This window comes from Equus caballus, chromosome 1 (genome assembly GCF_041296265.1).
Source record: "Equus caballus isolate H_3958 breed thoroughbred chromosome 1, TB-T2T, whole genome shotgun sequence".
NCBI classification, from domain to species: domain Eukaryota; kingdom Metazoa; phylum Chordata; class Mammalia; order Perissodactyla; family Equidae; genus Equus; species Equus caballus.
This window is the reverse complement of record NC_091684.1, coordinates 34,595,686-34,618,475: the sequence shown is the minus strand read 5'-3', so window position 1 is coordinate 34,618,475 and position 22,790 is coordinate 34,595,686. Positions and strand designations below refer to the sequence as shown.

General features: G+C 44.9%; 1 protein-coding gene and 1 long non-coding RNA gene across 2 annotated transcripts in view; both read right to left on the bottom strand.

Annotated features, from left to right (window-relative positions):
• Positions 1-220: 220 nt before the first annotated feature.
• On the bottom strand, positions 221-2,438 carry LOC138915893 (uncharacterized). Its single transcript, XR_011422318.1, has 2 exons — positions 2,319-2,438; positions 221-2,213 (listed from the first exon to the last, which is right to left on the bottom strand). It is a non-coding gene; the product is annotated as an uncharacterized lncRNA (long non-coding RNA).
• A 9,001-nt stretch (positions 2,439-11,439) lies between these two features.
• The window catches only part of PDLIM1 (PDZ and LIM domain 1), a 42,555-nt gene continuing 31,204 nt past the window's right edge, over positions 11,440-22,790 (bottom strand). Inside the window, exons 5-7 of the mRNA XM_001501975.5 lie at positions 20,253-20,404; positions 12,410-12,527; positions 11,440-11,973 (exon numbers count right to left, since the gene is read on the bottom strand). Of these exons, the coding sequence (XP_001502025.1) occupies positions 11,787-11,973; positions 12,410-12,527; positions 20,253-20,404 (457 nt within the window). The 3' untranslated portion in view covers positions 11,440-11,786. The remainder of the gene's footprint in view (positions 11,974-12,409; positions 12,528-20,252; positions 20,405-22,790) is intronic.

Genomic DNA, 22,790 nt, shown 5'->3' with positions numbered 1-22,790 from the left:
CCTCAATAAAAACGGCTACATAAAAAGATCTTCAGATAATCTAAAACTAAGTAAATTCATCACCAGCTGTCCACACTAAAACTATGACTAAAAGAAATTAGTAATGCTGAAGGAAAATGATCCCAGTTGAAAGCATGGATCTCCAAGAAGGAATGAAAACCATTGGAAAGGGTAATGTGGGAATTACTTACATAAAATTGTTTAGAATATTATAGACTAGTTTTTATTTTTTATCTTTTTTAAATACTGTATTGTGCTTAAACATGTCAAAATAAAATATATGACAACAATATCATAAAAGGGGGCAGGAAACAGAAGTTTGCTATTGTAAGGTTTTCACTCTATGCTTGATATAGTATAATATCATTTGAACACTGACTACAGTAAGTTGATGATGTAAACTCTAAACCACTAAAAACAAAACAGAAAAAAATAGACAGAGCTAATAAACAAATAGTTTGATCAAATGGAACCATAAAAAAATACACAATTGATCCAAAAGCATGCGGGTAAAAGGAAAACAGAAACAAAAATCAAAAATGACTAAGAGAAAACTACTGGCAAGATGGCAGACATACACCCATTGACATCAAAAATTGAATGAAATAAAAATAGTCAAAACCAAAAGGTAGAGATAGTCAAGCTGAATGAAAAAGCAAGACTCAGTCAAACTATATGCTTTCTACAGGAAACCAACCCTAAATATAAAGACACAGAAAAATTAAAAGGATGGAAAAAGATATTATATGAAAACATTGATCAAAGAAAGCTGGGATGGCTATGTTAATATCAGGCAAAGTAGATTTCAGAAGAAATAATAGTACCAGAGATAACAATGTTCATTTCATAATCACAAAGGAGTCAACTCATTACAAAATATAAGAATCTTAAATGTATATGCACCTAAAATAGGGCTTTAAAATATATAAAACAAAAACTGACAGAACTGAAAGAACTAGACAAATTCATGACTATAGCTAGAGATTTCAAGTGTCCACTTTCAGTAAATGATTGAACAAGTAAATAGAAAATGTGTAAAAAGATACAAAACTTGAAGATCACTATCAACCAACTTGACCTAATTAACTTTTATAAAACACTCCATCCAAAACAGCAGAATACACATACTTTTCAAGTGCATAAGTACTATTCAGCAGTATAGACCATGTTCTGGGCTACAAAAGAAATTGATAACTGACAAACTGAAAAGGATCTAATTCCAATTCTGAGCGAAATTAAATAAACTATCAATAACAGAAAGATGGCTGGGAAACCACCAACTGTTTAGACATTAAACACAACACTAGTAAATATTCCTAGGGTCAGAGAAGAAATCACAGGAGAAGTTGGAAACTATTTTGAAGTGAATAAAAATGAGAACACAATATAGCAATTTTGTGGCATGCAGCCAAAGGAAGACTTAGAGGGAAATTTATATTATTTAATACTTACATTAGAAAAGGAAAAAAAGGTTTCAAATCAATGGCCTAAACATCCACCTTGAAGTAACTAGGAAAAGAAGAACAAACTAACGTAAAGCAAGAAGAAGGAGGAAATAATAAACATAATTACAGAAATGAATTAAATAGTAACCAAAAAAACTAAATAGATACAATAAGACTAATCAAGAAGAGAGAAGACACAAATTATCAACATCAGGAATGAAAGAAGGGTCATGACTACAGGAGGGTCAGTGACCTGGCTAAGTTCTTAGAGCTAGGATGTGGTGAAACTGGTTGCCCTGAAAAAACAAGGTCAGTCCCTTTTAAAGCAGAATGACTCCAGGAGAGTGGAAGCCTGGCTGAGGCAGGTCTCTCCTCATCAGAGTCAACAGGTATGCTGATACTTCTCAGGAGAGATGACTCTCCCTTAGCAGATGGGTAAAGTGGGGAGAAGAAGGGAGAGCAGTAAGTGCAGGACTCTGATGTGCTAAACGCATTGGAGCAGAAATATAAAAAGGCATTTCCTCAGCACCAAGATGAAGTTCAGAGCCCAGATTCATTCTGCTGGTTACTCCAGTTGGTTCAGTTTCTCCATTGCCCTTGACCTTTGCCCACGTGCACCCACCAATCACTGCAGGAATGGGATATGTGCGCTCCAACCAAATCAAGGGGGGCCTGAGGGACAAACCAACAAAATCCCACCACAAGAAAATTTACCAATCCTCAGGCATATGATGCACACATGACAGGAAATGGGCAGATCACCAGCTTCTGTAGTACCAAGGCAGAAAGGGATAGTTAGATTATTTTAGTTTAGGTATCAGCATTTAAAAACTCATACCCTGCTCTTTCCTCCCACTTGTAGGCTGTGCTCACCTCTGTTTCAGCAATGACTGGCCCTCACCACAGGCCTTGAACGAGAGCCTCAGACCACTTGCAGGGCTGGTCACCTTTCTCCTCAGACTCCAGGATTTCCTGCAAAAGCAGGAATTAAGTGGACTACTTCAGTTTGTTAACTCCTCTTTCTGCTGTAGCATCTTGTAAACCTCATATTCTTTGCCTATGCCAAGGCTGCTGAGAAGCTGAGAGTGCTTGAAACTATAAAGAATGTCTGGAAATTCATTAGGTGTCAGAAGTTAGAAAAAATTCACCACGCTGCCTCCCTTCAGCAATTATTATCCACAAATCACAGGACATATAAATGTAATCACAATGGAGTAAACCCTCTCTTGATTCAACAGTAGACATTCTGCCAAAGTTTTTAGGTATGTTTGTCACCAGAACTGGCTCCTGCTTCAGTGCAATGAGTGTCTTCTGCCAAATAGTTTCAGCAATTCAATTCCTTGTAGGCCTAATAACATTGGACGGAAATGCTTTCTTTCTTTTCAAATTGATTCAACAACCTCATGTCAAGTGAGTATTTCATGGAAGGGAGGAGAGAAGTCAATTACAACCCAACCCCTGTAACAAATCCTTGGCATGCTCTCAGTCCTTGGCCACAGGCATTCTTCCACAGAACAGAAATCATACAACATACAAATCATGCAACACACATCTGTTCAAGTCCCTATACATTCTTTCTAATTCTCATTTGCCCTGAGTCGCTGGTTCCCCAGGCATTGGACTGCCTCAGGAAGGGGCCATGAGGCAATATTCTTCAACTGAGGCAATCCTGAAGAGGACTGACAGATGGGGCCCTCTGCTGCCAACTCTCCCAGCAGCTCAAGGACTGAACCCTTTGGTTCTGCAGGGCTATCTTGGTGATACATCAGTGTCAGCTTCAGTGCGATTCTTCATACGACCTCTGAAGGCAGCTCCTCCCAGATTCTGGTGGGCCATTTTTCCTGGGGGAAACTTAGAAGAGGGAGGTTACTGGGATAAATGACAGCCCCTGCCACTGAAGTTGGAGTCAGAGCTGTAACTCATATTCATTATCTCCCACTTCTACAATGCATTCCAGCTAGATTCCCTTCACCTTTAACTAGCATGTCTGTGAATCTGTGGCTTACCTGATGGTATGACCCAGATCCTCACCCCTGCAGATCCTTAACCACGGGTCCCATGCCCATTTTAGGCGGTGGCTGCTGTACTTGCCTATTTACCATCAAAATTAGATAAGAGACTACCAAGAGGTGCCTGCATTATCACCTAGCTGCCAAAAATATTCCTGCCTACACTCACTGCATACCAGCAGCATCCCTAAGTCCTCCAATGATCAGGGTCAATGACCCCACAAGGATGATGATTCTTCTTCTTGCCTGATGCTTCTCTGGCATGAGGAGACTGAAGTGCCCAGAAGACAGCTGTACCTTATAGTTGAGTGGAACTTGTGCTCTTTCCCCTGATGGAAGTATCCTCCCCTTGAGAACCAAGATCTCAAATCCCGCAGAGTTCAGATATACAGGTATGGGAAGCACAGATTCCCCAAGGGAGTCGCTAGGAGTGATAGTAAGCAGGAGCACTCCTGCTTCTGCCCCTTGTTCCTGGACTAATATATTCTACCTCTTAGGGACACAGCACCACATAAAATTCATTGATTAAAAGTGTTCCTGCAGCCTAGAAGATGACAGCCCACACTCACAAGGTCTAGTGTCTGAATTGGCACTTCAGCTATGCTTTCAACAGGCCATTCCATCACTCAGGCTGGCAGCTTCTAGGTGGTGTGGTATGTGATAGATCCATGGGACTACACAGTCGTGTGCCCACTGCTGTGCCTCCTTTGCTGTAAAATGGGTCCCTCAGTCAGACAATGCTAGATGGAGTCCTGTGCTAATAGATCAAAGAGTCTATAGGTCCTCAGAGAGTGATGTGTTTGAGGCCCTGTAGATAGCGAAGGCAAATCCATATTTGGAATACATGTCTATTCCTGCCAAAATAAGTCACTGTGCTTTCTATGATGGAAGTGATCCCATGTAGTCAGCCAGCCATCAAGTCGCTAGTTGGCTCCTTCAAAGGATGGTCCTCTTCATTTGGTCTTTCTTGCTGAAAGGTTAGACGTTTGACAGCAGCACCAGGTAGACTGGCATTGGTAAATAGAAGCCCATCTTGTTGGGTCCATACACAGCCTTCATTCCTGCCATCCTGGTTACTCCATCTATGCATCCTTTCTGCCAACACAGGGGTGGCCAACACACTGGTTGATGTCAATCGGCTATTTTGCCAACCTGATTGTTTAGTGCCTCTTCCATGGTTGATTCTCTCTAATGAGTGTTAACAAATGTCCATCTATATTCCTCTACTCTAGACCTCCTTGCCCTGATCTTCTAATCTTCCCCCTTTAGTCCTTGATCAGCCAACCAAGCCATTCACCATTGTCCATGAGTCCATCCATCCACATTTAAACGTGGGCCTCTCCTTTCCATACAAAGTGGATCATTAGGTATACCACATGAAGCTCTGCCCACTGTGATGATTTATCCTTACAAGACCACCCCACGTAGTGCTGCAGCACAGCCACTATCCATATCAGCTTTCACCCACATACCAAGCCAACTCATCTGTGAATCAAGTTTGGGCTTCTTCTTCCACCTTCAGCCGATCATAAGGGATCTACCATCAGCCACGGGGAAGAGATGAGGGAGAGGGATTGATACAACAGTGGTAGGTGATGTGATGGTCTGGGCTATGTGCTCATGCAGTTTGCAAGTGTCCTCCAACCTTGTTCAGGTTCAGTCCTTCCATCTCATGAAGGATTATTCTTGGATATGCCTGACCTTCTGACATAACAAGTCTGACAGAATTCAGATCACGAAGAGCAGTTCTGCCACTTGATATCCCATTGTCAGGTAGCACGCCAGGAGCTGCTTTTTGAAAAGTATCTAATTCTCTACTATAGATGGCAAAGTACTCTTCCAGAACTCAAGGGGCCTGCATTTTGATTCTCTCACTGGTGTCCCATTATGATATCTCTGACATCACAAGGTCTTCTAGGTAATATGACCCAAGCAGCAGGGCCATTTGCACCACAGCCTCAACCTGTTGCAGAGCTTTTTTCTGCCCTGGGCCACATCAAAGCTGTATCTTTGTGTTGCTCAGTATATGGAGTATCACTGTGTTCTAAGGTGTAGATAAGCTGTGTCCAGAATCCTAAAAGACATTCTTCATGGTGAAAGTACAAGATGCAATAATTTGTCCTTTACTGATCCCTTTCATCTGCCAAATCAGTGGCCAGATACCATGTAACTGAAACCACATTAATCTGCTATAAGCAAAGATACCACATCTCCTGCAGCAGCTGCCATTGATGCTACTTCTTGATGGAGTTTTTTGAGAACTCACTGTCATTCTCCAAGACATGTCTGGTGTTCACAGGGGCCAGAAAAGTATATTTAACCTGGAGATACCACTGAAGACCACCACCTATGTCCCCTTTAGTTTTTTAAGAAGGACAATAATTTTGCCATTCCAATTCCTCTTCCTTCACCTCAGATGTGATAGTGTGAGATTTTTTGTTTATTTAATATATGGAAGGCAATAGCAAGTTTCAGAAGTTTCCCATCTGAAAATCATAGCTCTTCTCTCATTGGCCAAGGAACAAATGTAGGTGCTGTGTCGATTGCCAAGTATATTTATTCAAACTACATCTGGGAGCCAGGGAAATAACCACTGGCTCTCATATGCCCTCACTCTAACACAGGGGCCAAGATGATGCTTTGGGTCTCCAGCTATCCATATCAACTCCCATCCAGAGTCCAACAGTCTCCAAAATGTCTGTGTAGTCCCCTTTTCCAACTATACTGTTACCAGAGAAAACAGTCAATGGTCTCTTTGAGGAAAGACTAGAAATCATTACTGGAAATATTTCTCATGATGTTGCAGGGTCTTCCATGGCCTATCTTTCATTCATTGGGTTTCAGGTATGAAAACTCAGATAGGAAATCGGGAAATGGAGTGTGATTTTTATGGGGGAGACTGCCCTCAGCTCCCTGCTTATTCCTTCTTGCTTTCTTTGGTTATTTATCTTGGGCAGTACCTTTGTTGGCTGTGATCTATGTTGCCAGTAGGGATGCCTTGTTTTATTAATATCTCCATAATCTCTGCAGGACAAGTCCCTCTGGCTGCCAATCCACTCTTACCATTCTTTGTGACAATTGCATTCACCTTTCTCTGATATCCAAAACATCTCCACCTGATCTTTATTTTGTCAGATATCAACCCCAATACTAGTAGAGAGCCCAATTCTGTGTCAGCAGTTGGAACTATCAACCATACAGAGGAGGGTCACCACTGAATGTTTTAGTGATGCTGGTGTCCCTCTCACCAGAAAGAAGTGAGCACATTCCTTCCTGCTTTGGTAAATGGCATATCCTTTGGGCCATACCCTGAAATAGTCATCTGGTGAGTTTTCCAGTCTTACTTAGCCTTTCCATTTGAGCATGTCCAATTCACTTAGGCTTCCTTCTTCCTTATTCCATCATCTGCCATGTCAATTTCTGGCATTTATACCTCCCTTGGTGAGGGCCATTGCTTTTTCCATGCTTCTAAGAGCCTTCCTAATTCCATGTTTGTACCATCTCCTGGAGTCATTTCCAGGATGTTAAATCCTTCATCTTGGAAGAATCCTCCCAAATCAATAAATTCTCCCTAATCCCACTTTTTGTTTTGCCTTCCTTGATCCAGCAACCTCAGAATCCAATCCCATGCATATCCTCGTCTACAATTCTTATGATTAACTCCTTGACTTAAAACTTGGCTCTTTCTGCCTTCTCTACACTCCACCAAGATGGGCCTCTAGCTTTCATGCTTAGCTTTTAGTTGATGATTGACCATATCACCCTAAAGCCTCAATCAAGCTTAGCAATAAGCATCCAATTTCACTGTCCTTACATTTACTATGTTGCCCATATTTCTCCAATGCCTCGTGCATTTCCTTCCACAGGAAAGCCAACCCCATTCTCCAACAGTGAACATTTTAACAATTGCCCTTCTCCCTTGTGCCAGGGCTACTTGCTCTGCATTTACCAGCACTGATAGGGCCCTCATTGCCAGCCGGGGAGCAGGTGAGCCAGCTCCAAATCCCATCTTAGCATCTGCTTTCATGGACCACTCTCAATACCACCTGTCACAGGTGAGCGTACAGAAGGTTTACTAGGGAGGATTTTTAGGATCATCACCTGGGGGAGGGGAAGAAAGCAGGAGGGGCAGAGAGTGGGAAGTTGATCTGCAGCGCAGTCTCAACAAAGGTATGGGAAACACTGAAGCTACCGTAGTCCTTCAGAGTCATGTAAGGTGGGGGTCAGGGTACTTTATGTTGATTAGTCATTGCATGTGGGCTACTCAGAAAAGTGAATAACCTTGGGCAATGAAGAAGAGGCCAGATAGTTGGCTCATCCATCAGTCGGCAGCACTCCCAGCAGCTGGGGAAATAAGTCCTTCAGACCTACCTGAAGGTGGATTGGGGCAGCGTAGCCCAGTTCCCATTGCAACAGCCTACAATGCCCTACAAGACCAAGGCCCCTGGTTCCTTGTCCAAAAATATGTCCAATCACTCTCCCTTTGTTCACTTGCCCTAGGCATACAGGCCTTTCTTCTGTGCCAACAACATACCAGCTCACAGCCTTTGTGCCTACTGCTCCCTCTGCCTGGAGCACTCTCCGCAGATAGCCCCAGAGCTTCTACATTCATGCAGGTCTTTGCTCAGATGTCACTCCTCAGACAGGGCTCCCTGACCTTCCACTGAAAACATCCACCCCATCCCCATCACTCTGCCCCCTCACTCTACTGCACCTTTCTCCAGGTTATTTCTCACTCTTGCCAAGGATTATACTTGCAGTCGTTTATTTATTTATTGTCTGTCTCCTCCTAGAAAGGAAGCCCCATGAGGGCAAGGACTTGCTCTGTCTTGCTCACTGTTGTATTCCCAGCCCTGGATCAGTGCCTTGCACAGCATCAGGGCTCAAGAGGTTATTAGGGAAGTGAATGAAACTTGCCAAGTGGGTCAAGTCCCTCTCTCTTGCCTCTCAGCCTCGGCTGCTTTTCCAGAAGCCGTCACCCTCTAGGGAAGACGGACAGTGTGTCCACTAGGGCCAAAGAGCAAATACCAGATGGTGGTGCAATTTATCGATGCAGCTGGATGTTTATAAGTAAACAAGCTGTAATGTGAGTAATAAAGCTATATGCCATCCAGCCCGCCAGAATGGCCTCCCAGGTTTAAGGATGCAGGCAGTGGCTGCCAACTATTTTCTCAGCAAATCTAACCACTTTTTCTTTATGGATGATGCCACGGTTACACATACAAATGAATTACCTTGATTATGTTTTACTCACTCATTTCCCACCCATTTTGTAATTATTTCACATTCCATTTTAAAAAGAAAATTAAATTGTTTCCTCTGCAGCTCCCATGAAACCCAATGGACTTCAAAGGCTGAACCTGCAAGAGCCTATATGACACCCAGGGCTGCTCCAGGCAAAAGAGCAGCTGGGATGAAGGGCAGGTTAAGAGAATGGAGAACAGCTCACTCCATGGTTCTGAGACCTGGGACAGTGCAGCAACCCTGATAAAGTCAGGAGGGGAACCACTGGCTACGGGGAAGGGTGAGCTGGGAGACCCAAAGGAAAGGCTAAGCCTGTGTTACCATGGGGTGGGTCAGGGGTGGGAGGAAATTAACTGGGAAGAGGCATAAGCAAAGGTTACTTATGGGGTACTTATCATGGGGTGATGGAAATGTTCTATATCTGGACTGAGGTACATATAATAATCAAAATTCAAAGAAAAAGACCTATGAATTTTGGTTATAACTGAATTTTAAAAATATTGTGGTATATATTCCCTAACAGTCAACTGAATCACAATATGGTAGCTTACATACCCCTGAGTTAAGGCAAACCCAGTGTTTTAGAAAACTTGCCTCTCAAAATGCAATTCGTGGACCAGCAGCATCAACGTCACTCCGGAACTTGCTAGAAATGCAGAATCTCAGGTCTCACAGCTAATGAATCAGAATCTGTATCTTCACAGGGTCCTCAGATGATTCTCATGCACATTGAAATGTAAGAAACACCCTTCTAGAGGGCTTGAAAAATTCCTTTTATAATCAGGGCTCTTTAACCTGGCCATGGGGAAAATATGGAATTAATATTCTAAATATTATTACTAAAACAAAGGATTACTAGGGTTCCTATTTATCCTCCCAAATTATATGTATTGCCACAAGGGAAGAGAAGATATAATTTTTGCAAATATCCTTTAAAAACACTGTATCTAAAAAATACTCTTGCTTTCTGTTTGATGCTTCCATTACTGAAATCCAGTCCTAAATACCTCCAATGAGATAAGAAAGCAATGAATGGAGGCCACCCTAACCAATATTTTCTTACTCAAGATGGGTCAAGACACCTCTCCCCTTTTAAGTGGTCATCCAGGCATTCTCTGGCCCTAGATGAAAGGCATACGCCTCTGAGCCTCTCCCTTCAACCTGGGAGAAAGTCAGAACAGCTCAGACACCTGAGAAAAGAAATCCACCAGGAAAGGGCAGAACCCAATGCAAGTAAAATTTAGATAATGCTTAGCGTTATCTTCGAAAGAGAATAAAAAGGAAGAAGAAAATCCTTTTAAAAAGCCTTTTGTCTTTGTTTTCCTGAAACATTAGTCCTATTTCTTTGATGCCTAGTCAAAGAAAGGTGTCACCAGAGGAGGGTGTCATCCCTGACTTCTGCAAGGAGATAACGAGAGACCCAGCAGTCAGAGCAGCAGAAAGTGCTGGGAAAGTTCAGGTCGAACAAATCAAAGCCCTAGGTGAGCAGTGATGGAAACACCACTGAGTGGGTGAGACGGATGAGGACCAAGAATAAGTCCTTGGGTTTGGCTGGGAGAAATCAACAGGCGGCTTCTAAAAAGCAGGCATTTCACTAGCACATGATCTGAGAAAAAGGACTGGAGAACGTTGGAAGAATCTATCACCCATCCATCCCCTTCCAATCAATAAACCCAAATCACAGTTGTTACCTCATTTGTAAACGAATCAAACAAGCTTTGGTTCAGGCAGTTTTTGTTTTAGGTTGATTTCCCAAAATTGCAAAGTTTAAGCCACCCTGCCTGTAACAAACTTAGAAACAGATGGAGTTTAAAGGAAGGACAAATTAACTACCAAAAAAAAAAAATCGAGCTTTAACATGAAGTAACTTTCCACCTGAAAGGTTTGTTCTGGGTTTTGTAGACTAGAACTGCTCGCGTCTAAACTGTCCATGGTGTATTCTAGTTTGAGATCTGTGGTATGAAATCCTAGCACTACTAGTAAAATCCTTACTAGTAGAGTAAGCACCAACAAGCCAATCCCTTCATTAATAAAGGGCATAAGCTATTACCTGCGGTGGTCACCAGTGCTTAAGGGGAGATGATTTGCTCTCTTGGAGGAAGGAGGGTTGGTTGGAGTGCCCTGTTCACCTCTCTTAACAAATTGTTTAATCTCAATTTCTGGAGTGATGAGAATGCCACTGTTTTGAGCAAATGACTCCATGAGGTCATCTATGGTGATGGTCTCTGACTCAAGACCCCTTAACAGCCAGGGTTCCCAGTCTCTTCTGAGAGCATTTCCCATTTCCCTGAGCAATCTGCAGGTTTAGTGCTGCTGGCCACGATCCTGAGTTTGCTCCCCTTCAGAAAGGAGAGGGGTTGTCATGGCAGCAACCAGGCTGGAGAGGGACTGATTAGGGAATATTTTAAGGCCAACTGTTAAAGCTCCCCATCTATTATTTGGAAAGCATTCATTTCCTTAGGTAAGACCAAGAACAGCCAGATGTATGGAAAACAACATTTCATTAGAACATAACTAAGTATCTTATATTAGCATCAGAGAAAGATAACTTGGAGCAAGTTTCAAAGAAATATAAGAACATGGGCCATACAGATGCCAATTTTCTCATACCTGCAGGAAAAGGCCCTCAAACCTCAGAGGAGTAAGAAACCTAAAACAAGAAAAGAGGTCTCAGAAATCTCATCTAGCTTGAGACAGGGAGTAGGACACATGGTCAAATGATAAAGAGACACCACACCACCTTGGAGTCTATACATTTATTGCATAAAAACAAAATCACTGTCAGACAGGTTAAATTCAGTTTGGTTCAAATTTGGCTGATGTCCATTTGCAGCAGTGAGGAACTGAGGTGAAGAGAAAACACAGCGATACTGGCAAGAAGACACTGAACAAAACAATCCTGTTAATTGTAAAAGCAGGCATCACACAGCTAGTGTGACTCAGTTAGCAAAAGCAGGGGGACGCAATGTTTAATGCGGAGGGATATAAGTAAGCAAGAACTTTTGAGAGAAGAGAGGGCCAGAGCATTCAGAGATCAGGCTGCAGCAGGGCCTAGTTGGAGAACAGTGTTTCGTGTAGATCTGCTGGTTCACTTGGGGAACACGGTGACCACGTCGTAGCCCTCAGGTGGCGTGACCCGCTCCCGGGCATGCTTTTCACAGTAGATTTGATCTTCCACAAAGAAATGGCCCTTCTGTTTCAGGTTGGTGCCACAGTCGGTGCACACATAACATTCAGGGTGGCGGTGGCGGTCTCGAAGCTTCACAAACACGCCACTGCAGGAGGGAGGCAGGAAGGGACTCCATTACTGACCAGCTCCTGAAGGTGGCACGAGGGCCAGGGCTCCTCCCAAGAGGCCCAATCAAAAGGCAGATCAGGGCCTCCCAACTGGGCTCCAGCCATAAAGGGGCTTCTTGCTCCTGGGGCTCAGAGATATTCCTCTTGTAGCCCTCCAGAAGTGCCTCCCACTTCAACACGGCAGCCCTGCTTTTTCTGGTTTTACATGTTCATAACCTGAGGGTTCCATGGCCAAGGGAAACCTTCACCACCTGGCTCCAGGACACAGGACTTTCCTGGTTTCTCTGCTCCATTTTTCCAGGCAGGATTTTTTTCCCCATCACACCCAAAACATACAACATCCAACATCTTCCACATTTTCATGGTTTACCCAACCCACAGGGGCTCCAAGGCCTGAGGTAGGCAGATACTCACACAATGCCAGTGCCACATTTGTCACACATGGGCAACTTCTGGGCATTTCCAATCGATGCAGCCACTTTGGTGACTGGAGCCTTAACACTTCTGAATCCTGAGGGCTTATTGGGATCCCCTAAAATGAGGAAAACACTTGAGTTGGCCAGGAAGGGCAGAATTGCATAAATATCATGTAGTTATTTCAGAGCCACTTATATATGTGTTCCAGCAAGGTCATGGGCATGGGAGTCCAACAAACCTGACTCTGCTGTGTGATCCTGCACAAATTACTTAACCTCTCTGGTCCTTGGTTTCCTTTTCTATAAAAGAAGAGATCATTTTTCCCTTCACAGTGGTACAAAAAGATTTCAAAATAGACTTCAAGCCTTCCCACAGTACCTGGCACACAGTCAGCCCTCAGAACAAATTACAATACACTCTGAGTAAACATATGCAACCACTGATATGGGAACTTAAAAATGCCTTACATAGATGGAATACATAAATAAATAAAAACATTATCTGATAATCAAAAGACAGTGTATTAGATGCCGAAAGAAACCCACATCACAAGAACAAAATCATTACAGTAAAGCATGCTATAAGCAGCCAGATGGAAACCATCTGCTACAGAGAAGAGTCAGCAGCCTTCCTGAAGTCAGCTTTTCGCATGTAAAACAAGCTCCTAGTTGCTGGGTGTTCAACTGCCTATAGCCCAGTTCATCACGTCTTCAGAGCCCAGTGTCATGGTAGCTATTAATAATAGTAAGCTATTAATATTATTCTTATTGCTATACATTCAGCTGGCTGTGTTTCCACATCACTTATTTTTTTTACTGAGATGTGGCCGCAGAGTATTGTTGTTTGTCATTTATTTACATGTCTCTCTGTCTGAACTGCAAATTACCTGACGACAGAACCCTGTTTCATATACTTTTCAATACTCCAAAGAGCCTAGCACAGGGCTTAGAAAATAACAGAGGCTCAATAAACACACAGAAATGAATGATGAAATGCCATGACAAATGCATGATGGTCCTACCGTACTCCAACATGCTTTGGCCCACGAAGCTAGAGAGGTCTCTACACCAGTGGTTCCGAACAGGCACCTGTGAGCATCCCAGGCACCAGGAGAGATTTCATAAAATTCACAGACCAGGCTCCACCCTAGACCTGCTGAAGGAGCATCTCCAGGTGCAGGGATCCCAGGCAATCCTGTTCTGTACCCCTGGTTAAACTCAGTCCTTTAGATAAAGCAGATGTTCTCAAACTTCATAGGCATCAGAATCGCCTGGAGCACTTGCTAAAAACACAGATTGCTGGGCCCCACCCCTAGAGTTTCTGATTCAGTAGCCCTGGGTTGGGGCCTGAGAATTTACCTTTCTAACAAGTTCTCAGATGCTGTGATGCTGCTGATGCTGCTGGTCCAGGAAGCACTTTGAGAACCACTGGACAAGAGCCAAACAATGGCCTTTTGTGCAAGGTGAGGCAGTGAGGAGAGGGTCACCCCATAACTGCAGCCATGCTGGGTAATCCTGGGGCTTACAAATGAAGGCTCTCCTGTCCTTCTAGTAAATGAGTCCTGAATGTTGACTGGTGCTTCGGAACCAAACATTGAGATGTGTTCAAACAAGGGGCATTGATAATTGGCTGGGTGTGGTAGATGGTATAATTTGTCCACAAGTCTCTGTACCCTCCCTATCCTTGACACACTTCCCCGTAGGTCAGGCTCTCTATTTAGGGGGGTTGTCCCCTAGGGAATGGTTTGGTTGTCACAACTGGAGGGGAGTACTACTGGTATCTAGTGGGCAGAGGCCAGGGATGCTGCTAAATGTCCTAAAATGCACAGGACAGCCTCCCTACAAGGACTTATCTGGCCCAAAATGTCAATAGCACCCGGTCTGAGAAGCCCTGCTCTCAGTCGATACCCCCCTATCCCAGAGACTTTGGGTTCGGCCACATTACTTGCTTTGACCAAAGGAATGTGAACAGATGTGAGCTCTGTTTGGGCAAAAGCACGAAGTGCATTTGTGTGGTTTGGTCCTGTCTCCATTGAGCTTCTGCCCTCTGCCACAAGAACAGCAAGCCCTGACGAGTGACGCCTCCCTCTGCTGGGCTCCCAGAATGAGAAGACTCATGGAGCCAGGCCCAACACTGCCAAACCCAGCCAAGCCTCAGCTGACCAGCAGCCCTCATGTAACACGACCAAGAAATGCATCTGTTGCTGCAACCCACTGCTGAGTAACATAGTGTGAGAGCTAGCTTGGGATACTTTGCTGCCTTATGGAGAACAACCAGAGGGAATATGTAAAAGCAGCCTGGGACTTTTAATAGCCCTATCATGGGTGTTTATGGCACAATCCCTCAGGGTTCCCCCACCAATGCTGGGAACCCCCTGCACTGAGGAACTGATGAATGCAGAAGTCCATCTGGCAACATGTGAGAAGGGGCAGAGATGGGGAGACTCCAGGGTTTCCACTGTTTTCAGCTGTGAGCTCTACCAGGCTTGGAGAAGGCTTGGTGCTGCCCCAGCGCAGGTACATTAGGGGAAACCACCTTGGTGCTGTGGTTATCACCGAGCCCACAGTACCTTCCTAAACCTTACTCCCTTCCTTGGATACAGTTCCAACTTTATAAAAATTATAGATTTTTTTTGCATTAATTTTGATTTTTAAAAAAATATTGCAGGGCCAAGCCCAGTGGCGTAGTGGTTAAGTTTGTGTGCTCCACTTCGGCAGCCCAGGGTTCACAGGTTCCAATCCTGGGCACAGACCTACACACTGCTCATCAAGCCATGCTGTGGTGGTGTCCCATGTACAAAATAGAGGAAGACTGGCACAATGGTAGCTCAGCAACAATCTTCCTCAAGCAAAAAGAGGAGGATTGGCAACAGATGTTAGCTCAGGGCCAATCTTCCTGAGGAAAAAAAATTGCATTAATGTATCATTTTTGTCTGATTATTGAGTTTTTTGGTGCCAGCTTACATTCTGCCTCCCTCACCTCACCTACTCCTGGCCCTGCCTAGAGGGATCCCATAAGGGCCTGGGTGGGCAGCTTCTATGCCTCTAAATATCCCAAACGAGCTGCCTCATTTTCTGGCTGTGTGCTGGAGACACCCTGGCTGCCGACCAGCTGTGGAAAGAAGGAAATGGCAGCATTTCTGCATACCCAGGCAGCTGGGAAAGGAGACGGACTGTACTGAGGAAACCAAATCAGTGTGGTCAGGGTCTCTTAGGTGATGGGGCTGTTTTTCACATAATTCATTCGATCAGCAGAAAAATGACCAGGAAAAGGTGGGAGCTACAAGCGGATAGAAGGAGAGAAGAAAGGAGGGACACGCAAACCCCACTTGGTAGGAGGAGAATCCACATCCCTTTCCGGAATAAAGAGAAGTGAACTGGATGAAACTGGGCAGGCAGGGGCAGAGGAGGCTGCGCTGGATAAAGCTGTCCTCACCGCAGCTTGTTCAGCCCTGCAGCGCCACCTGCTGGCTCGGTTTTCTTCTCTCACTTATTCAGACAACACTGCAAACTCGAAGCAACTTCACTTCTTCCTTCCCTCTCAACTAGCTTACAGTAAAAATATTAGCTCCCTCCAGACTGTGGCCAAGTACCAACATTCCTCTTCTTCCAGTGAACATTTCATCTCAAAGTTTTCTGGACAAAAAGTAAAAATGAGTTGAGTAAAGCACAGCTTTTTTTCTATCTACTTCACTGCTCAACAACCTTCAATGGCTCTACATTGCCTGTCAAATCAAACTCAAGTCCTTAACCTAGCACCTGGGAGTCCTCCATGATCTGATTTCAGACCATCTGAGGAAGCCCCTGGAACCCTGGGCACCAGTCAAAATGAGCCCCAATACTTCCTAAACAAGTCTCCAGCTTGCTTATCTCGAGCCTCTGGCCCCCGCTGTGTTTTCTCACTCCCTGACATCTCCTTCCAAGTCTCCTCTCATTAAAAGTCTCCTTCAATGGACAGATGAGTGGATAAACAAGATGTGGTATATACATACAATACAGTGCTATTCAGCCTTTAAAAGGAAGAAAATCCTGTCACATGTTACAACATGGATGAACTTTAAGGACATTATGCTAAGTGAAATAAGCCAGTCACAAAAAGACAAATACTATATGATTCCACTCATATGAAGTACTTGAAATACAAATACATGTACAAATACAAGCACAAATTCAAGTCAAATGAATAGCAGAATGGTGGTTTCCATGGGCTCGGGGGAGGAGGCAATGAGAGTGAGTGTTAATGGGTACAGGGTTTCAGTTTTACAAGATGAGTTCTGTGGATGGATGGTGAAAATGGTAGCATAATAATATGAATGCAACTTAATGCCACAGAACTGTATCCTTATAAATGATTATGACAGTAAATTTTATGTTATGTGTATTTCACCACAATTTTAGAAAAAATAAAGGCTCCTTCTCCCTGCAAATTTTGGAATTTGATCCAGACCGAGAAGGAGCTAGAAGAACCCAGGACACTTTCTCCGAGTCCAGAGGCTGAATTTCAACCAAAATGAGAAAACCCACATTGAGTCTTCGGAGGTTCATCACCCAACCCTGCTGCAGCCAGACCTCCCGTGGGGACCTCACTGACTGGGTGCCTGGCACTTTACACACGCTGCTTCCCAAAACGCTTTAACCATCCCATGAGGTGGCCATTATTAGCCTGACTGGACATGTGCAGAAACTAGAGCTTAGAGAGATGAGCACCTGGCTCAAGGTCTCATGGGGGGTCAGAGGCAGATCCTGAATGCCCAGGCTCTTTGTATCACGCAGAGCTGCTTTATCAACCAGAGGCCTTCTCAAATGACAGTAACCCGCACCAAGTGCTTTTACTATGTATCAGCCACTGCCCTGTGCTTCGGTCATTTCATCTCAAACGAAAACAGGAATTTGAGCTCCCTCCCTTGAGAGCCTTCTGCATGTGGTGGATGTTTGGATGGGAATTTATGCTGTTACATTCAGTGAAAATTTAATGCAAGTACATATTAACAGATATGAGAGAGACTACAAGATCCATTATCTCCCTCTTCCTTTCTACTAAAATCTTGATTTCTTTGAGACAAGAAGACATCCAGCCCAGTGGGGGGAAAACTGATTCTCAGATTCTCTTGCAACTAAATGTGGCCATGTGACTAAATTCTGGTCAATCAAATGTAAATGGAATAGTAGTGTGGGACTTCTAGGAAAGAGAAACCTGGCTCATCTGAAGGAGGAACTCCCCAATTAGTCCTTTTCTTCTTCTTCCTTCCTGGTGTCTGGAAGAGGACATGATGGCTGGAGCATCAGCTGCCAAAGAGGACCACAAGGTAACCTTGAGAATGGAATTCATAGGCTTGGTAGATGGAGCACAGAATGGAAGGAGTCCAGGTCCTGATGGGCATGGAGCTGCCACATCAGGGCAGTTCAGTGATCCTGGGTTTCAGGTCCCTCTCTGCATCACAAGGGCATCTGATAAGCTCTGCAGTGTCTGTCTATGATGTCCTAATTTGGGCTAGGATTGACTGACTTCTCTCTTAATTGAAGGATTTTGCACGTTCTAAGAGTAGAGTAAGTTGTGGCTTCTCACATGTTTTGACAAAACTGTCATCCTCAATGGTTGGCCCCTAAATCATTTGTCAGTCAGGCCTAACACTGGAACTTTATACAGACTAGGGCTCACTCCTTCTGAACTGCACAGGTACTCTAAGCAAAGGGGGAAACTTCTGGCAGAACAATATCCTTTTAGCATAAAAGAACACTCTTCCTAATTTCCCATGCTTGTAAATGCCCAGTTTCTCTAAAGAAGCAACCCAAATGGGGAGGAAGCCTAGGTGTTGGGTGTGTTCATTTGGGAACTTTCAGCTCAACGCAGACTCCCAGGAAGCTGAATCTGCAGCTGGGGGCTTTGAGCAGGGAGATGACTCTCCCAGAAGGCACTCAGCTCTGACCCCGCCCTGCTGCCTGGAGCAATCCAGGCAATCCCTCCGAGCCTGGCTGAAGCAGGTCTCACCATCAGAGTTACCAGGTGTCCCTCCCAGGAGCATCAACTCTCTCCTCAGAGGCAGGCATGTTGGGGAGAGGTGGAGAGAGCAGTAGAAAGCAGGATGCCAGTGAGGTACCAGAGCTTCAAGAAAAGAGAAAGCCAGAGTGTGTGGAGGGTTGGGCATCGTGGAGACCAGGAAGGGGCAAAACCCAACTCTCCAGAAAAGTCCTTCGTAGCTCATCTTGAGACAGGAACCAGCCTAACGAGACAGGGACATCTGCAAGGCCGCTGGCTTAACAACATAAGGCCCCTAACCAATCAACAAGCTAGGAGAATGAAAGAGACACCACTAAGATCCACATTCCGCAGCCTCTGGATTTTCTTGGGCTTACGCATGTGCCCTAGCACCCAGGAGTACAGTGAAGGTAACCTAGCCCCATTAACATACTAAAAATCACACCTGGGGTGGAGAGCTAGCATGTTAATGATACATGCAGTGCACATGGTGGCATGTTGAACAACACTGCAAGTGCAAGTGCAAGCGCAACCCCACGTCTACATACCACGAGGCACTCCTTCCCAGCCTTTGCCTAATAAAAGCCCCACAATCCCATTCACTAAGAGGCAGGTCACCTGCTCCTTTCCATTCTGCACCGGCTCCCTTGTGCAACCCCTGTGCACAAGCTAATAAACTTTTACTTTTCTACTCCCATTTGTTGTCTCTCTTGATTTCCATCCTGGGGAACAATAAGAACCCAGTGTTCCTGTAACAGGCTGATCATGAGAATCAGAAGGCACTTGTGAATGGCAACCCAGGAGGCAGATGGGCCTAAGGGCTGCTGCTCACAGGTCACCTTTGTGAGAATGAGGAAAAAGCAACCCCTCTTCAACACACCCATCTGTCAAAAATTTCTCATAATATACTGCTTTTGTTAAATTAAGATACCTTTACTGCCATCAGCTTGAAAATTATAATAAATACACAGTACATGATGTCTACAATGCCAATACTATCGCCTGTGACCTAGAGAGCCACACAGGGTGGCTGTGGGTGCCCTGGGCATCAGGGCTCCTGTGGATAAGCTAAGGCTAGCCCAGAGCCTCTGGATGAGGTTTCAAACATCATAATAGTTTATGAAGCACCTACTCTGTGCCGAGCATGGTGATGGGTGTTCTGTGCAATTTATGAAGTTTGATCCTCACACCATTCTCAGAAGAAAGGATTTTTATCCCGGATTGACAGATGAGAAAACAGGCCTAGAAAGGTTCAGAGACTTGCCTAAGGTCATACAGGGAGGACGTGGCCAAACCAGGCGCTCTCAGGCTCTCAGGAGGCTATTCACCCTAGAGCAAGAACAAAACGTGGCCTCAACTGAAAGCCTAGCGCCTGGCTCCTCTGAGCTGCCGATTCCTTTTCACTCTGCCTGTCATTGCCCATGGCCTTCACCCACTCACACCTGTGCCACCACACAAGCCTGGTACGTGGATTCAAACCAAACAAATGGCCAAGGGACAGACCAACAGAATCCCACAGCCGTCAAGTTCACCCCCACCTCAGCCTCCTAATGCTCATGCAACAGGAAACAGCCAGCCAGGTGCGATCAGCCAGCCAGGTGTGACCAGCCAGCCAGGTGTAATCAGCCAGCCAGGTGTGACCAGCCAGCCAGGTGTAATCAGCCAGCCAGGTGTGACCAGCCAGCCAGCCAGGTGTGATGGAAAGCACTCTTGCTCTCTCCCTCTCTCCCTCTCACTCTCTTTTTAAAAGTTTTGAGCATTTCAAAAGCCATGTTTTCCAAAGCTCACAGTTCTCTTTCAGCAGTGACTGACCCTGACCCCAGGCCTTAATCAAGAACCTCTGACCTCACCAGGGCCTGATTACCTTTCTCCTCAGACTCCAGGATTTCCTGCAAAACCAGGAATGAAGTGGATTGTTTCGGGGGCTCATTTAACTCCTGTTTCTCCTGAAGCATCTTGTAAACTTCAGATTCCTTGTCGATGACGAGTCCACTTGGAGGCTGAGAATGGTCTAAACTGGAAAGAATGTTTGGAAATTTATGAGAACACGTCAGAAGTTCAAAAAAATTCATCAGGCACCCGCTTCCAAGCAAAGACACCCCTGATCAAAGAGTGGACAGAAGTTATCCCAATGGACGAAGCCCTCTCTTTACTCAGCCACAGACCTCCTGCCAGTATTGTGAGGTGTCTGCAGTCAGAGCTGGCTGCTGCTTCAATGCAATGAGGCTATTTCTCCAAATGGTTTTAGTAATTCAATTACTTTTTGGCCTAATCCCATGGAACAGGAATGCTTTGCTTCTTTCTAAATTACATAAACAACATTACGTCAAAAGAAAATTTAGGGGCCAGCCCAGCGGCGTAGCGGTTAAGTTCGCATGTTCCGCTGCGGTGGCCCAGGGTTCACCGGCCCAGATCCCGGGTGCAGACCTACACACTGCTTGTCAAGCCATGCTGTGGTGGGCATCCCACATATAAAGTAGAGGAAGATGGGCACGGAAGTTAGCTCAGAGCCAGTCTTCCTCAGCAAAAAGAGGAGAGTTAGCAGCAGATGTTAGCTCAGAGCTAATCTTCCTCAAAAAAAAAGAAAGAAAGAAAATTTAGATGAGAGAAAATGTCAACCACAATCTGACCACTAAAAACTCAACTGGGCCTCCTCAGTCTGGGCCACATGAGTTCTTTTCACTGAGCAGAAATCACAGTGTTCTTTATTCCCGATGATATCAAAGCACTTTCTCTGTCTCTATAAACTCTGATAATTCTCATGGCTCTCTAGCTCTGGTCTCCTCACCTACAACACAGAGGCAATAGTATTTGCCCTGCCTAGTTCACAGAGTTGGTGGCAAGGATGAACAATGCAAGTGCTTTGTAAACTATAAAAGTGCCAGTCCAATGTAAGGGATGGAGCAGAGGCCTCAGCTCAGTCCCAGGGACTGAGGTGCCTTCCACACCTTCCCCATCATTCTGGGTTCCCCAGAACAGGACAAGACAGGCAGAGCTGTGGGCCTCTTTCCTCCAGAGCCCATTTTCCAGGAGAAGAGCTTTCGGGGCCTAGTCCTGGGGAAGGAGCAGGGTGAAAAGGAGGTTTACCCCAGTCAGCTATACCCGTAAAGTCAATGCTGACTCCCACCCCTTCTCACCATCCCACCTCCAGCGCGTGACCAAGATATGACACGGCATACCAGCACAGCTGACCAGCTTCATATGTTGTCCCTCTGCTGCCGTTCTCAGCCCCAGGACGGTCTTATTTTTGACTAGAGGCCAGAGGAATATTTTAAACACAAGAATCAGACTGTCGTGATGTGGCTCAAAGTGTTCTCATCTGACTTAGAACCAAATATTTACAGTTTTAATAACAAAATACAAGTTTAATCCAATTTATCTCCTTTGGAGTAAATATTCATTACAAAAAGTAGAAAGGCCCTAAAAGATGTGGCTCTGCTTCCCTCTCTAAACACATCCCCTGCCACCCTTTGCTCACTCCGCTCTAGTCAGACCAGCCTTCACGCTGTTTCTCGCACACACCAGCCTCAGAGCCTTTGCACTTCCTGCTCCCTCTGCCTGGAACACTCTCTCCCAGGTGGCCCTGATAAGAGATTTTCACATATTGAGGTATATGGGGTAACTATGCAGGTTCAAAACTGATTCAGGTTGAACTAAAAACCTGGCCTATCAAAGACACATCGTATATCTGCTTGACCATTAAAGTAAAGAAAGCACTCTCTTAGGATAAGAATGCAGACTTCCCCTCCTATGCCCCACTGGTAACCCAGATTAGTCCCTTTCCCAACATCAGGGTCATGTTGACCTGCTAACTTGCAACTGAATACCTCTTTGCAACTTTGATGAATATGTATGCTGGGCAGATTTCATGTATGTTCTTTGTTCTCAAAAGATAGAAGACTGTACTGAAAACCATGCTTCTCCCAAATGCTTCCTAAGGCCTTCCAGGTTATAATCCTTACTCTAACTCAAGTAAAATTCACTTTATTTCTCTTATCTATAGAATGGTTATTGGTTATTTTGCGTCGACAGCCCTGTGGCTCCCACATTCATTCAGGTCTCTGCTCAGATGTCACTCCTCAGAGAGAGGGCTCCCTGACCTTCCACTGAAAACATCCACCACAACCCGATTGCTCTGCCCCCTCAGTCTACTGCACCTTTCTCCAGGTTACTTCTCACTCTTGCCAAGGATTATACTTGCAGTTGTTTATTTCTTTATTGTCTGTCTCCTCCTAGAAAGGAAGCCCCATGAGGGAAGGGACTTGCTCTGCCTTGCTCTGCCTTGCTCACCGTCGTATTCCCAGGCCTGGATCAGTGCTTGGCACAGCATCAGGGCTCAGCAGGTTACTAGGGAAGTGAATGAAACTTGCCAAGTGGGTCAAGTCCCTCTCTCCTCCTTGCT